The 17,429-nt window shown below is 36.9% G+C and overlaps 1 protein-coding gene across 1 annotated transcript; it reads left to right on the top strand.

Annotated features, from left to right (window-relative positions):
- Positions 1 to 13,623: 13,623 nt before the first annotated feature.
- LOC142239811 (uncharacterized) lies at positions 13,624 to 16,041 on the top strand. Its single transcript, XM_075311576.1, has 4 exons — positions 13,624 to 14,100; positions 14,307 to 14,773; positions 15,227 to 15,579; positions 15,668 to 16,041. Exons 1-4 carry the CDS (start codon positions 13,624 to 13,626, stop codon positions 16,039 to 16,041), a joined length of 1,671 nt encoding a protein of 556 aa, XP_075167691.1.
- The last annotated feature ends 1,388 nt before the right edge of the window (positions 16,042 to 17,429 follow it).

Below are 17,429 nucleotides of genomic sequence, written 5' to 3'. Positions count from 1 at the left end.
AAGCTATTTTTTTGTATCAAAAGTTACATTTTTGATTGAAATTTAGCAAACTTAAAGACCTTATTTCATTTAAAATGCATATTATTTTAATGGTATTCATTTTAATTCTACTTCTGTGGGACTATAAAAATATTTAAATCATATTAGCTTTGTTTGCGTACTCGATGCATTTTGATTACTATCACAAATTTTTACTGGTAGTCCTTCGTTTACATTTCACAGTAAAAACATTTTTCCCAATAAAAACCTGCAATTGTCAGCTGGTTAATCATCAACAAATCCAATTGCACTATAATTAGAAAATATAAATATCTTTCGTTTTAATTGGTTTAAAACCGCTGAATTAATGATAAAATCGTGAACGTGTACACGTCTACTAATTTTACCCAAGAGAAAAAAAAAACCATTCTTACTATCTTGCAAGATTATACTGAATAACTTTTATTGGAAAATTACCTAAACAAACCCATTGTTGTCCAATTTTTTCAATTTTTCTTTAATTTTAAGAATTTTTTAGAATTGACCTTAGCCTTCTTTCATGTAAAGATACCTATTTTTAAGTTGAATCACTTAACTATAAGGACACAACGACTTTATCGGCTTTTGGACTAGGAAAAAAGTTTATATAAGAGAAATTAAATGCTATTATAACCAAAATTCGCGTTCGTATTTTAAGGACATGAACTCTTTGGCCTTACGAAAATATTTTTCATCGCACAAAGCAATACACATCTACTATTTTAATTTAGTAATATCATAATAAATTTAGAATATTATAATAACATAAAAAGGATAAACGAGTCAAATGCTAATATTCTAAATGTAATGTTTCAATTGAGCTTTGAAATATGTGGAAAACCTTATTCTGGCAACAAGGCTTAGATAGAAAACGCCGTTTTATCCATATTTCAATAGAAACATGTCGAAAATAAAAAAAAAAACAAAAATAGCTAAAACGGTCATGCAAAAAAGCCAGAAAAAAAAAACTAAAAGCTAAATTAATTTTTTTCCGCTAAGCGACTTCAAAAAAAGCCAAATGATTCACACAAAAAAATTTTTGATTTCAATCACGAAAATCGCGGATTCAATCATTTTTTTAATTGAAATATCTTCAATCACGAAAATGATAGTATCAATCACCCATTTTGATTGAAAACCAACACGATTTTCAATTAAAAATTTAATTGACTTTTGTTACGGAATCAATTAATTGTGTGATTGAATCAATTAAAAACGTGATTGATTTTTAACATAAAATTGAATCACAGTTTTAATTGAATCAATTAAAATTTTTATTAATTTCGCGACAAAAATCAATCAACTATTTGATTCATTCAATTAAGTAATTAATTGAAATTGGCTATAAATTTCAATCAAAAAATGTATATATTGCGCCCCCAAAATCGTATGTAGTTTTATTTGAAATAAAAGAAAATATGTATTTCTTATAAAACATATTTAATATTTTATTATTTTTTGAATTATGCAATAGACAAATAAATTTGGTTCTTGTCATTTGTGTTTTGTTCTAACATAACTTACACATATAATTACAATTATTAATAACTATAGGGTGAAACAAGTATATACGGCCGTAAGTTCGGCCAGGCCGAAGCTTATGTACCCTCCACCATGGATTGCGTAGAAACTTCTACTGAAGACTGCCATCCACAATCGAATTACTTGGGTTGCGGTAACACTTGCCGATGGCAAGGTATCTTAAAACTTCCTAACACCATAATATATACCACATAGTCCATACGTGGTATATATTAAACTAAAAAAGGCCGATTAAATACGTATATAATTAAGTTTAAAGTTTCTATAGAAATAACATTTTGACAAAATAAAATTTTGACAACATTTTCTATAGAAGTAAAATTTGGAAAAAATTTTCTATAGAAATAAAATTTGGATAAAATTTTCTATAGAAATAAAATTCTGACAACATTTTCTATAGAAATAAAATTTTTACAAAATTTTCTATAGAAATAAAATTTTGACAAAATGTTCTATAGAAATAAAATTTTGACAACATTTTCTATAGAAATAAATATTTGACAAAATTTTCTGTAGATATAACATTTTGACAATGTTTTCTATAAAAATAAAATTTTGGTAGATTATTTTTGGCTCGAGTGGCAACCATGATTATGAACAGATAAGGACCAATTTTTGTGTGATTGGGGATCGCCTATATATAACTATAGACCGATATGGACCAATTTTGGCATGGCTATTAGCGGCCTTATACTAACACCACGATGCAAATTTCAACCGGATCGGATGAATTTTGCTCCTCTAAGAGGCTCCGGAGATCAAATCTGGGGAACGGTTTATATGGGGGCTATATATAATTATGGACCGATATGGACCAATTCTTGCATGGTTGTTAGAGACCATATACTAACACCACGTACCCAATTTCAACCGGATCGGATGAATTTTGCTCCTCTAAGAGGCTCCGGAGGACAAATCTGGGGATCGGCTTATATGGGGGCTATATATAATTATGGACCGATATGGACCAATTTTGGCATGGTTGTTAGAGACAATATACTAACACCACGGACCAAATTTCAATCGGATCGGATGACTTTTGCTCCTCTAAGAGGCTCCGGAGGTCAAATCTGGGGATCGGTTTATATGGGGGCTATATATAATTATGGACCGATGTGGACCAATTTTTGCATGGTCATTAGAGAACATATACCAACACCATGTACAAAATTTCAGCCGGATCGGATGAAATTTGGTTCTCTTAGAGGCTCCGCAAGCCAAATCGGGGGATCGGTTTATATGGGGGCTATATATAATTATGGACCGATGTGGACCAATTTTTTGTTGTTAGAGATCATATACTAACACCATGTACCAAATTTCAGCCGGATCGGATGAAATTTGCTTTTCTTAGAGCAATCGCAAGCCAACTTTGGGGGTCCGTTTATATGGGGGCTATACGTAAAAGTGGACCGGTATGGACCAATTTTTGCATGGATGTTAGAAACCATATACTAACACCATGTACCAAATTTCAGCCGGATCGGAGAAATTTGCTTCTCTTAGAGCAATCGCAAGCCAAATTTGGGGGTCCGTTTATATGGGGGCTATACGTAAAAGTGGACCGGTATGGACCAATTTTTGCATGGTTGTTAGAGACCATATAATAACACCATGTACCAAATTTCAGCCGGATCGGATGAAATTTGCTTCTCTTAGAGCAATCGCAAGCCAAATTTGGGGGTCCGTTTATATGGGGGCTATACGTAAAAGTGGACCGATATGGCCCATTTTCAATACCATCCGACCTACATCAATAACATCTACTTGTGCCAAGTTTCAAGTCGATAGCTTGTTTCGTTCGGAAGTTAGCGTGATTTCAACAGACGGACGGACGGACGGACGGACATGCTCAGATCGACTCAGAATTTCACCACGACCCAGAATATATATACTTTATGGGGTCTTAGAGCAATATTTCGATGCGTTACAAACGGAATGACAAAGTTAATATACCCCCATCCTATGGTGGAGGGTATAAAAATAGACTATCTTATCTGCCTTATCATAATAACCATGTCAGCATGTTCCTTCTAATATGTAGATGTGCCTAGATTTCCAATAAATCAGCAGCCTGTAAGCTAAATTAGTTTTTCTGAAAGTAAACAGAATAATTCGAATTTAATTTTGTTCAATTAAAAGTTAATTTTGCTAAAAATTACCTGCATAGAATATGGACCGATGTGGACCAATTTTTGCATGGTTGTTAGAGACCATATACTAACACCATGTACCAAATTTCAGCCGGATCGGATGAAATTTGCTTCTCTTAGAGCAAACGCAAGCCAAATTTGGGGGTCCGTTTATATGTGGGCTATACGTAAAAGTGGACCGGTATGGACCAATGTTTGCATGGTTGTTAGAGACCATATACTAACACCATGTACCAAATTTCAGCCGGATCGGATGAAATTTGCTTCTCTTAGAGCAATCGCAAGCCAAATTTGGGGGTCCGTTTATATGGGGGCTATACGTAAAAGTGGACCGATATGGCCTATTTTCAATACCATCCGACCTACATCAATAACTACTACTTGTGCCAAGTTTCAAGTCGATAGCTTGTTTCGTTCGGAAGTTAGCGTGATTTCAACAGACGGACGGACGGACGGACATGCTCAGATCGACTCAGAATTTCACCACGACCCAGAATATATATACTTTATGGGGTCTTAGAGCAATATTTCGGTGTGTTACAAACGGAATGACAAAGTTAATGTACCCCCATCCTATGGTGGAGGGTATAAAAATAGACTATCTTATCTGCCTTATCATAATAACCATGTCAGCATGTTCCTTCTAATATGTAGATGTGCCTAGATTTCCAATAAATCAGCAGCCTGTAAGCTAAATTAGTTTTTCTGAAAGTAAACAGAATAATTCGAATTTAATTTTGTTCAATTAAAAGTTAATTTTGCTAAACATTACCTGCATATATATGTTAAATTGCACTAAAGCGTTTGTTTCGATAGTGCAATTGGTGGGGGTTGAAGAGCCTCGAACACAGCAATGCTGACTCGTGCTTCTGGTTGAAGCTCTCGTGGGGCTAAGAACTCCAAGTGTCTTTCAAAATGGAGCGCGAAGCCTAGTGCCTTACGAAATAAAAAAGACACCACCTTATTGTTGAGTTAAATTTATTGAAGAGTCAACTTGACCCGTTTACTTCAACTGCTCAAACTTAACTAACCATTTCACTGACAAAATTCAATATTTAAATCCGTTAGAAATGAAACGGTTACTATATAATGGGAGAATGAATATGAATGTAAAATAAAATAAATACATAATTACAAAATCATACTTCATGTAGAATGTACAAATGAATAATATAAAATTGGTGTAAAACAAAATAATAACATAAATTAAGAGAAAAATTTAAGAGATTTGGATCGAATCTGTGTTTGCTCTTCGTGAGCACCAATCATAAACGTCATTAGGGAAGTTCACCAATAGTAGCTTGTTGAACTCGCTTCAACATACTCCCGCCTCAGCCTAGATGATGAATCGCTGCATTGTTGTTGTAGAAATTCATTGAAATGTTCTTGAGTTATTGCTGGATTGTTTAACCCTCTCTCTGGATTGATGTTGAGTTACTCTCACTGGAACTTGTCATCGTGTACTGAAAATAAGGAAAAGATAGAAGCAAGTACAAGAGATTAAATGGTGGATGGCGAGTGATCTACTTGAAGCGCTGGTTGCTACCCGTAGTTGGGAACTGTTGTTGGTCTGCCCTTTGTATTTGAATTTGTAGTCTTTTATAACCTTTAGCTTGGGTATAATTTCATAAGTGTCAATTACAAACTCCTTTGTGGCCAATGCTCCCTCGAGGAGTAATGTATATTGGGCAAATGTGATGAAAACGTTGGTTTTGTTGTTAGAATATGTATGCAAATAATTTTTTGTGCTGCTCCTGTTTACCTTTTTCTCGCCCAAATTGACAGAAAGGTATATGTTGTGAAAGCTATTCAAAGATGAATTTGATTTCTCATCGGGTTGCTTTAAGATCGTTGATGAACTTACTACTATATCCTTTGTTTGGAATGGAACATGTCTCGATTGGTTGGTGCATTTTTTATTGTTTCCCACTTGGCAATTTTCGGGTGTTTTTGCTAAAATATGTTGTGAACCATAAGACTGTTGATAACTATTTGTCTTAGGACCGTGAGGGTTTGGTTCTGCATATTCCATATAGGTTTTGCGCGAGGCTTTTGTTGTTGCATACGCTGAAACATTGTAATATTTTACAGATGATTGTCGTTTATTAGGTCCCGCTTCCATGCGGGAAATTTTGGATTCATTGTTGTTTGGTTTTATTGTCTTGGAAGAGTGGGTAACCAATAAAGTGTGGTTCATGATGTTGGCCTTACATATTTGGTATGTGCAGCACGCTTCTTCAAATTTGTCGGAGTATGGTCCACAAAAGTCCAGTTCTTCTTCTACATCATTTAACATTAGATCTTCGTAGCTTTTTATTAAGCGTACCCACCATCTATCCAACTCGAATTGAAAAATGTTTAAATAATATCCAGAAATGTTCTCCACTCGTACTCTTCTGGAGAACGAAATAATTTGGTTGTAATTAAAAATAAATTTCCGAAGTAATGCCATTATTTTTTTTTTTAATTTATGTTTTGACGTTTTTTGCTCCCAACATTATTTTCTGTATATCTGTTTTCCGGGCATTGTATTTTAAACATTATTTTTTGTTTGTTTGTTGCGGGAACTAACTGTACTTTTTTATATTTTCTGAGTTTATTTGTTCTTTTCTTCAGTCGTCTTTCATGATTAGATTTAATTTTTCCTTTTTCGACGTTTGCAACTATAATTTAACTTTAACAATTGATTTATTTTTAGAAAATGTCAATTAATTGCTTGCGGCTTTACCAATGTTAATTTTTACGTGCTTTATTGTTTTCTATTTGTTCTTGTGACTGACGTCTCTCTCTCCTCCAGAGATGGATGGTTGCCACTCATAAATTATCTCCAAATATATTACATTGACATTTTAAATACTAATTAAATCGATGATGTGGCAATAATGATGTAACTGTCATATCATGAGATGTCTTATTCTCTCGCCAATTGTTTCTATTATGTCTCATGTGGAGACTTTACTTTTCATTATGTTCGTTAAAGTCTCCGCTTCAACCAATGACAAAATAATGCAACGTTGTTGTTGATGAATTTTCAATAATTATTTTTGTTGTTGTGTTTTATTATTTGCTTTGCATTCGTGGAGATTTTATTTTTTGGAAAAAAATATATTCTCTTTAAGAGAATAATTATTCTTGCGCAGAGAAATGTTGTAATACTTGCATGAAATGTTGTTGCTTGTAATATCTTATATATTTGAGCTTATAACTGCGGAGGGATTGTGTAATATCTTCTTTTAAGATAAATATAGTTATATATTTTACCTCCCGCCTCAACAAAGTTCCATATAGCAATGAATATTGATAGGGCGCAGCAGATTTGGTGTTGTAAAAATTTTTGAAATGCAAATTTGTTGCAACTTTAAAGAAATAACTGATTGGTTACCACGGGGGATATTGCGTAATACTTTTACACTGATTTTTCAGTTTATTTTTGCAATTTACTTTGGGGGCAATCGACGTTTTGTTAACTTTTGTAATCACTCGCACATACATCAAATAATACGCTTGTACATACCCAATCTATTCCTTACATATGTGCTGTAAGAATTTGTTAGAGTCGTCCTTCTTTGTGGCAGCCTTGTAGATCGTTTATTACCAAAATATCGTTCCCGTCTTCCAGAGTCGTCTTCTCCAAAAATTTAGGGCTGCCGTAATTTTCTCCCGAGTTTCCACTAGTTGTTACAAACCGCTGGGATTCATGGAGTTACCTTGTGTAACGATGTCTCATAAATAGACAATACCGCCGTTGCGGACGTTGAGCGACCGTTGCCGCTGGTTCTACCTTCTCCTAACACCTAATTAGGAGGTTCGAATGGACCATGTTAAATTGCACTAAAGCGTTTGTTTCGATAGTGCAATTGGTGGGGGTTGAAGAGCCTCGAACACAGCAATGCTGACTCGTGCTTCTGGTTGAAGCTCTCGTGGGGCTAAGAACTCCAAGTGTCTTTCAAAATGGAGCGCGAAGCCTAGTGCCTTACGAAATAAAAAAGACACCACCTTATTGTTGAGTTAAATTTATTGAAGAGTCAACTTGACCCGTTTACTTCAACTGCTCAAACTTAACTAACCATTTCACTGACAAAATTCAATATTTAAATCCGTTAGAAATGAAACGTTTACTATATAATGGGAGAATGAATATGAATGTAAAATAAAATAAATACATAATTACAAAATCATACTTCATGTAGAATGTACAAATGAATAATATAAAATTGGTGTAAAACAAAATAATAACATAAATTAAGAGAAAAATTTAAGAGATTTGGATCGAATCTGTGTTTGCTCTTCGTGAGCACCAATCATAAACGTCATTAGGGAAGTTCACCAATAGTAGCTTGTTGAACTCGCTTCAACAATATATATATATATATATATATATATATATATATATATATATATATATATATATATATATATATATATATATATATATATATATATATATATATATATATATATATATATATATATATATATATATATATATATATATATATATATATATATATATATATATATATATATATATATATATATATATATATATATATATATATATATATATATATATATGTGCGCTCCTAAATATTTGTGTGAAATTAATTATTTTATTACTCTTTTATTGTGTATTGTGCCAAGTGTTGTATACCATTCAAGAGAGTGAGTCAAATCATATTGAGGTATTCTCATAGATTTTGTGATTCTTGAGTGTTTTCCCCGTTTTGTTTTGAATTTATCTCCATTTGCTGTCGTATTGGGCTGTTGGTTGTGCATCTTTATCACTTTGTTGTTGTTTCATTTTTTGTCCGTATTATAGTTGTCTTTGCGTGGACATAGATATTGCGGTATTTCAGTGCATGCTTTTAGGCATTTTTATTATTTCTTCTTTATATAAAAATTGAGATATTTCAGTGCATAGTTTTAGGCATTTTTATTATTTACGTGTATTAGGTTGTACCGTTGATATGGATTGTTTATATGACAATTGCAAGGTGACTAACGTTCTTGAACGGTCGATAACGTGTTGGTTATTAGCATATCTAGTGTGCGGTTTAAGTTGAAATGGGGCCATATTTGCTTGGTGTCGTTACAACCCTTGCAATTCTCCCATCGAACATTTGCCATCCTAACAGCCTTCTCACGCAGCATGAGCTTGCAGGTAGCTAGGGGCATACCAACAAATTCCAGTTCCCCTGGAATATGTAAGGTAGTCCCTAGCCTTGCCAACTCATCCGCTTCGCAGTTCCCCGGTATGTTCCTATGGCCAGGCACCCATATTAGGTGAATATTGTACTGCTCAGCCATCTCATTGAGAGATTTGCGGCAGTCGATGGCCGTTTTCGAGTTGAGGAACACAGAGTCCAAGGATTTTATTGCAGGTTGACTGTCTGAGTATATATTAATGCCAATATTTGTTGGAACATTACTTCTCAGCCAATTCGCCACCTCTCTTATTGCTAATATTTCAGCCTGAAAAACACTACAGTGATTAGGTAATCTTTTCGATATTCGAATTTCCAGATCTTTAGAATATACTCCGAACCCCACTTGTCCATTCAATTTGGAGCCATCAGTATAGAAATCTATATATCTTTTATTCCCCGGGGTCTGTGTACACCACGCCTCACTGTTGGGAATTAGAGTTTCAAACTTTTTGTCAAAAAGTGGTTTTGCCAGGGTATAATCCACTACGTTTGGCACATCTGGCATTATTTTGAGGGCCGAACTATGACCGTACATTTTTTCCGACCACAGCGATAGCTCGCGCAACCGCACAGCCGTTGTTGCAGCTGACTGTTTGGCCAAAATGTCTAAAGGCAATAGATGTAGCATGACATTAAGGGAGTCTGTTCCTGTCTTACTAAATGCGCCTGAGATACATAAGCTCGCCATACGCTGAACTTTATCTAAACAAGTCGGTTTCTGAAGTGCCGGCCACCAGACTACAACACCATATAGCATTATAGGTCTAACTACTGCAGTGTATAGCCAATGCACAATTTTTGGTTTTAGTCCCCACTTTTTCCCTATTGCCTTTTTGCACGAGTACAAAGCTACCGTGGCTTTTCTCGCCCTCTCTTCAATATTAAGCCTAAAATTCAGCTTCCTGTCCAAAATAACGCCAAGGTATTTTGCACACTCACCAAAGGGAATTTCTGTACCCCCTAAGGAAATGGGCCTAACCGTGGGAGTTTTACGATCTTTGCAGTACATGACTAGTTCTGTCTTTGCTGGATTTACACCAAGACCATTATCTTTCGCCCATTTCTCAGTCATCCGGAGAGCTCTCTGTATAATATCTCTGATTGTGGATGGGAATTTTCCCCTGACTGCTAGCGCCACATCATCTGCGTATGCCACCACTTTTATCCTTTCTTTTTCTAGGGAAACCAGAAGGTTATTTATAGCAACATTCCAAAGAAGAGGTGATAGAACTCCTCCTTGGGGAGTGCCTCTGTTCACATACCTTTGTATGTTTGCTTGCCCTAGTGTGGCTGAAATACGTCTCTTTATTAGAAGTTCGTCTAACAGCCTAAGTATACCTGGATCAACATTCAGAGTTGTCAGTCCATTTAATATCGAGCTCGGATGGACATTATTGAACGCCCCTTCGATGTCTAGAAACGCCACGATTGTGTATTCTTTGACAGATAGTGAGCTTTCAATAAAGCTGACTAGTTCATGCAATGCGGTCTCAGTAGACCTGCCCTTCGAGTATGCATGCTGTCGTTTCGAGAGCAAACTTGAATCCACGCTAGTTCTAAGATACATGTCTATCATCCTCTCCAGGGTCTTAAGTAGGAATGAGGATAAGCTGATTGGTCGGAAATCCTTCGCACTCGAGTGAGAGGCTTTTCCTGCTTTAGGTATGAAGACGACTTTTGTTTCCCTCCACTTTCTGGAATATATGCTAAGTTTACACATCGTTTATATATCACCGTCAACCAGGGGATAACTCTTTCAGCCACTGCCTGTAACTCCGGCGGAGTAATTACATCAGGTCCGGGGGATTTGAATGGTCCAAAGCTATTTAAAGCCCATTTTATTCTAGATTCCGACACAATTTCCTCGATAGGAAATGATCGCTGAGCCTCTGTTACACCGCCGGAACATGGTTCAACCGTCTGATTTCCAGGGAAGTGTGTGTCCAAAAGTACCTCCAACGTCTCCTCACTGGACGTTGTCAAATTTCCCTCCGATGTTTTAATGAAACCTGGAGCGGTGTTAGTGGATGCTAGTACCTTCCGTAGTCTGGAAGCCTCTGACGTATTCTCAATACTGCTACAGTAATCATCCCAAGAGTTTTGTTGAGACCTTCTCAGTTCTCGTTTATATTCTCTCAGATTCATTTTGTAAGTGTCCCAATCCTCCGGAGCTCTTGTGGACTTTGCTTTGTTAAAGAGCTTCCTGCAGGATTTCCTCATATTACTTAACTCCGTAGTCCACCATGGCGGCCGATTTTTTCCCCTTGGCTTTCCTCTAGGGCAAGCAGCTTTCAGTGAAATGTTGAAGGCCTTAGTAATCCGCTCCACTGCGTGTTCGATATCTTGCACAGTGCTCATATTTGTCTCCGGCATTTCCGGTATCATCGAATTGAACGATTCCCTATACCTATTCCAATCAGCTTTCCTAACATTTGGCGGAAATATGGTCTTTGAAGTACGAACAGCCAATCTGAAACTGATGTAGCGATGATCTGAGAAGCTATGTTCCCTCAAAACTTGCCACTCAGATATCTTATCATTCAGTTCCGGAGAGGTCAACGTTACGTCCAAAACCTCTTGTCTGTTCCTGGTGACGAAGGTTGGTGCATCTCCCTTATTGCAAACTACCAGGTTAGTACGCAAAATAAACTCTATTAGCGACTCTCCCCTTGCATTAGTATCACTACTTCCCCAAATACTATGATGTGCATTTGCATCGCATCCCATAATGAGTTTTGTCTTTGTTTTTAGTGACTCCTCAACTAAGGTCTTAACGGCACAGGGTGGCATCTCCCTATCATGTCCCATGTAGACCGAAGATACCCAATATTTGCATGTGGATATCTCTAGACTGGCTACGACAGTGTCTGCATTGCTCAATGAAGGAAGCAGAAACAAGTTTAGTTCGTTTTTAGCAATTATACATGCTCGATTTATGTCGGTACCGGTATTATGCAAAAGTTTGAAACCCGGAGTGCTTAATTCACAGATCTTGTTCTTATATATGTATGGTTCTTGAATAAGAACTATATCTATGTCTCCTTTCATCAGGAGAACTTTTAAGGCAGCACAAGCGGCCTTACAATGGTGAAGATTTATCTGGAGGAACCGTAGAACCATCCAAATTTTCAACCACCGTCACATCAGCCGCTTCAATTGAGTCATCAAGGGCTTCCTCTTCACAGATCTCGGTGACTCTCGCAACAATCCGCGTTTCAGTTTTGGTGAGGCTTGAGCCTGTAGAAACTTCCCGCATATGATTTTCGCCATAGTCTGCAGGTTTTATGTCTCCTTCGGCTTCGCTAGGAGATTTTTTCACTGCTGACTCTACCGGAGGCTTGTCCGTTTCGGAATCCTTTGGCTGATCGCTTTTGTATACCTTCATATGGATATCATGAAAGCCATAACTTACGCGTCCTTGGGTCTGGGCTAGATGTGGCAGCGACTCTATGTTTAATATAAACACCGCATGTCGTCTTGGTCCATCCACCTCATCCAAACGACCAACCTTCCAATCGGCGGTTGGAAGATCTGGGTTACATTCTTTTAGTCTCTCTAGTATTGACTCAGGATCAGGAGGGTTTGCCGGTATCCATGCATGTGCTCTAGGTTTAGCCGGTATGTCTTTTTTATCGACTAACTCCAAAGCGGCTCCTTCCCAAACTTCACCAATTAGCATCAATGCAGCTTTAAAGCAATCCATAGACCTCTGGTCTGCAAAAGCTATTAACTTATATCGTCCTTGATACCATCCAGCATCTTGCCGTCGAGGACTTGGTCCGGGAAACTTTTTTCGCACCTCTGAGTAGACACCAGACATCGCGTTCTCAATTTCCCCCCATTTTTGCCTTGGAATCATACCGTCCAATGCTCCTTTATTAATAATAGCCATCACAAGGCTGTCTTTTGCAACTGAGGCAAACGATCTTTGATCCCGTTTAGAGGATGGCAGCTCATCCGCTGATCGTTCCCTTTTTCCAGCTTCAAGAACTCCTTGAGCCCATTTTAAGGAATCGCTTTGCTTAGCCGACAACGTGCTTGGGTCGACTGATCCTAATTTCTTTAGGATAAACAAAGCATTTCTTCGTTCCTTGAATCTCTTTCGAGAGGGATTGCCTCCTTTTGATGTCGTCACCTTAGAAAAGGTTCGACTTGCCAAAGTGTCACCGCCAGTCGACCCGTCTACAGGTCGACTAATTGGGCCTGACTCTTGGTCGATGCCCAAATTTATAACTTCAGTCGTTACCCGTCCACTGGGCCCTGAAGTTAGCAACCCAGTGGATGACTTTGAATTTCGCTGCATGGTGGTTTATTATTTCCACCACACGTGAAATTCGTAATAAGTACTTATTACGATGAAATACTCCGCTATTAAAAAACACGTCCGTTCAGTTCGACGGTTGAAGAAGAAGAAAGAGACGTGGCTTAGGCCTGATGTACTAGATGGTGAGGTATTCTGTAGCGATTTTCTTCTCTATAGACATGATAGAACATTGCGTAGAGGGGGTGGGATATCCATTGCGGTTCGTTGTACGATTTCGTCGTCTTTATGCGAGGTTGATATTCCGGCGGGAATTGAGTTTCTATGTGTTCGTTTGGTGCATCATGGTAGGACGGTTTTTGTTACGTGCTCTTATGTTCCTCCGAATTCAGGTATTGAGATTTATGAGAGTCATCTCAGATTGATCGGTTATGTTTATGGAATGGCGTCATTGAGCGATATCATTTTGGTTCTTGGTGACTTTAATATGCCGGGTATTTTGTGGGATACGTGTTCGGAGTCTGGTGACTTGATCCCATCGTCTTTAGGTGCATTGGGGTCTTTCTTTGATTCTTTATTTGAGTTTGGTTTACGTCAGGTTAATGAGATTCGCAATAATAATGGTAGGTTACTTGATCTGGTATTTTGCAACTGTTTTGATGTGAGTGTGTCGCGTACTGCTCCCTATGTTACTCCTGAGGATGGCTATCATCCGACGTTGCATGTGTCATTTGAATTCACTGATATGGTAGTTTCGCGTACGGATGGTGGGACTCATGGTTCAAGGTTTTCTTTCAGGAATACGGACTTTGGCTTACTTTCTGAGAGGCTGCTCAATACTAGGTGGCCTACATATTGTGATCAGTCTGTTGATGGTCAATTGTCCGTCTTTTACGATTTACTGGGATCATGTTTTTCGGTGTGTGTGTTCCGATGGTGCGGAGGGGTATAGTATTATCAGGGCCACCTTGGTTCACAAAGGATTTACGGCGCCTTAGAAATTGTAGGAATAGACTATTTAGGAAATACAAGAATTGTGCTTCTACTTTGAATTATGTTAGGTATGTAGATGCGAGGTACCGATTTAATCAGATGAATAATAGGTGTTATGCTGATTACTTACAGCGAATGAGATATGATTTAAAGGCGAATCCTAGGGGGTTTTACAATTTTGTGAATTCTAAGCGTGGGACCCGTTTTCCCGTCTTTATGAGGTTCAATGATATTGAGGCTTCTGATTCTCGGACTATTTCGGATTTATTCGCGGATTTCTTTCAGGGAACATATGTTGATTCCCCAGCTGCTATGTTGGAATATCCCTTTTATATTCAGTCATACGATATTGTCTCTTCTATCAGACTTTCCTATGATGAAGTTCTCAAAGGTTTGAAGTCGTTGAAATCTAATTACTCTCCTGGACCTGATGGTGTGCCCTCTGCGGTGTTGAGGCATTGCGCATGTGCGTTATATATTCCTCTGACTGACCTCTTCAATTATTCTCTGGCTAGTGGTCATTTTCCTTCTGTTTGGAAGGAGAGTTTTATTGTCCCTCTTCATAAGAATGGTAGTATATTCGACGTTCGGAACTACAGGTGCATAGCGAAGTTGAGTGCGATACCGAAGCTGTTTGAGAAACTGGTAACTGATAGGCTTGTTCGGCAACTTCAGTCAGTGGTCTCGGTTAGTCAACATGGTTTTACGAGGAATAGATCGACAGTGACTAATCTGTTGGAGTTCTCGACTCATGTGTTTAGGAACTTTTCTCTCGGGTGCCAAACGGATGTCATATTTACGGATTTCAGCAAGGCGTTTGACACGGTTAATCATGGTATCCTTACGTATAAACTTGACTTGATTGGCTTTCCGCCGGGGTTATTGAGTTGGATATCTTCATATCTTTCTGGAAGGTCACAAAGGGTTTTATTTAGGGGTTGTGAGTCGAAGCGGATATATGTTAAATCTGGTGTTCCGCAGGGAAGTCATCTCGGTCCCATTCTTTTTGCTTTGTATTTGAATGATCTGCCACATATTATTCGATTTTCAAGGATACTAATGTATGCTGACGATGTGAAACTTTTTGCATCTGTCTCTTCAGATGTAGATTCTGCTAGGTTGCAAGGGGACTTTGATAGGTTGATTAATTGGTGCGTTGTGAATTGTATGACTCTTAATAGGGGGAAGTGTAAGAGTATGACTTTTTCGAGAAGGTGTGCTTTGTCTACTGATTATCATATCGATGACTATTATCTGGAGAAGGTATCTTGTTTTAAGGATTTGGGGGTATGTTTGGACACTAAATTGAATTTTAACTACCACATTGATAGCTGTGTTGGGAAGGCTATGTCTGTTTTAGGTTTTATAAAGCGTTGGTCGAAGGAGTTTGATGACCCTTACCTAGGTAAGCGGTTATATACGTCTCTTGTGCGTCCGATTCTTGAATATGGTTCTATTATTTGGTCTCCTTTTTACAATTGTCATATTGATAGGATCGAGGCAGTGCAAAGGAATTTTCTGTTGGGGATTAGGATGGGGTGACGTGACGGAGTTACCTCCATACGTGAATAGATTGAGGCTGATAGATTTGCCAACCCTTGAGAGAAGACGGCGCATGCTGGATATTTTATTTATTGTGAAGTTGGTTAATGGTATGATTGACTCAGATTTCTTGATTGGACACTTGAACTTTGTTGTACCAAGTCGGCCAATGAGACATTTTTTGCCCTTGAGACTACCACTATTCAAGTACAACTACGAGGCCAATAGCCCATTGAATCGTCTTATAATTGAGTTTAACCATTCTTTTAATTTATTTTCACTCACTGATTCCATATCTTGTATAAAACGCGCTATTATGGATTAGATTTGTGCTCTAATGGGTTGTCAACTATAATTATATCGTATTTCGTATTTTATTGTTCCTGTCTGTTCCTGCAATAACTCCCTATTATGCTCCTGTCCATTAACGTAATTTTCTGTGTTCGTTCCTGCTATCCTTATTCATGCTATCACTGTGTTCCTGATTCCTGCTATCACCATGTTCCTGCAATAACTCCCGTTCAAGCGATATTATTCTCTCCGATTTTATTTTCCATTTCCTTATACTGCTGTGTTCCTGATTCTTCCTGGATCCTGACTTGTAATTGCCTAAATTTCTTCCTTTCAACATACCTACTATGCTTTGGCGTCATTTCCTGTATCCGTTCCTGCTGCTCTTATTCCTGCTATCACCATGTTCCTGATTCACCCTAGTTCCTGATTCATCCTTATACTGCTGTGTTCCTGATTCTTCCTGGTTCCTGACTTGTAATTGCCTAAATTTCTTCCTTTCAACATACCTACTATGCTCCTACTATGCTTTGGCGTCATTTCCTGTATCCGTTCCTGCTGTTCTTATTCCTGCTATCACCATGTTCCTGATTCATCCTAGTTCCTGATTCATCCTAGTTCCTGATTCATCCTAGTTCCTGATTCTCTTAGTTCGTGACCCATAATTCGTCTAATACAAAACCCATTCTATCCCTGGTATCCCAGTTTTTTCGCAATGAATTTACTCCAGCTTTACACTATATTCCCAATTCTTGTTGTAAAATTGTTCCTTATCTTATCGTTTTTTTTTTCTCTTCTTTTTTTCTCTTGTTTTTTTGTTGTTTGTATCCAATTCTTAGTCCCAATCCCGCCTATAAATCTTCTATTGTCCCTACAATTTCTAAAATAGATTATATAGATATATTTTATTTTATTTTATTTTTAATGTATTATAAGCGTCATACTTTTTATTTTACTGTAACCAGCTGCTAATTATGCTGTGTAAATAAATAAATAAATAAATATATATATATATATATATATATATATATATATATATATATATATATATATATATTATATATATATATATATATATATATATATATATATATATATATATATATATATATATATATATATATATATATATATATATATATATATATATATATATATATATATATATATATATATATATATATATATATATATATATATATATATATATATATATATATATATATATATATATATATATATTATACCCTGCACCACTTTGTAGATCAAAATTTTCGATACCATAACACATACGTCAAATGTGTTGGGGGCTATATAAAGGTTTGTCCCAAATACATACACAATGTTAGTAAAAAATATGGCAAACGTTTAAATCTGAAGCAATTTTAAGGAAACTTCAAAAAAGTTTATTTATGATGTATC

This window comes from Haematobia irritans, chromosome 5 (genome assembly GCF_050003625.1).
Source record: "Haematobia irritans isolate KBUSLIRL chromosome 5, ASM5000362v1, whole genome shotgun sequence".
NCBI classification, from domain to species: Eukaryota; Metazoa; Arthropoda; class Insecta; order Diptera; family Muscidae; genus Haematobia; species Haematobia irritans.
Note: the sequence above shows the minus strand (reverse complement) of the source record. Positions and strands in the feature narration are given on the sequence as shown.

Coding starts and splice junctions, on each gene's coding strand:
- LOC142239811 (XM_075311576.1), top strand. CDS start 13,624: ATGGCGTCATTGAGCGATATCATTTTGGTTCTTGGTGACTTTAATATG. Junction 14,101..14,306: donor TACTGGGATCATGTTTTTCG/GTGTGTGTGTTC, acceptor GATTACTTACAG/CGAATGAGATATGATTTAAA. Junction 15,580..15,667: donor GTTTGATGACCCTTACCTAG/GTAAGCGGTTAT, acceptor TCATATTGATAG/GATCGAGGCAGTGCAAAGGA.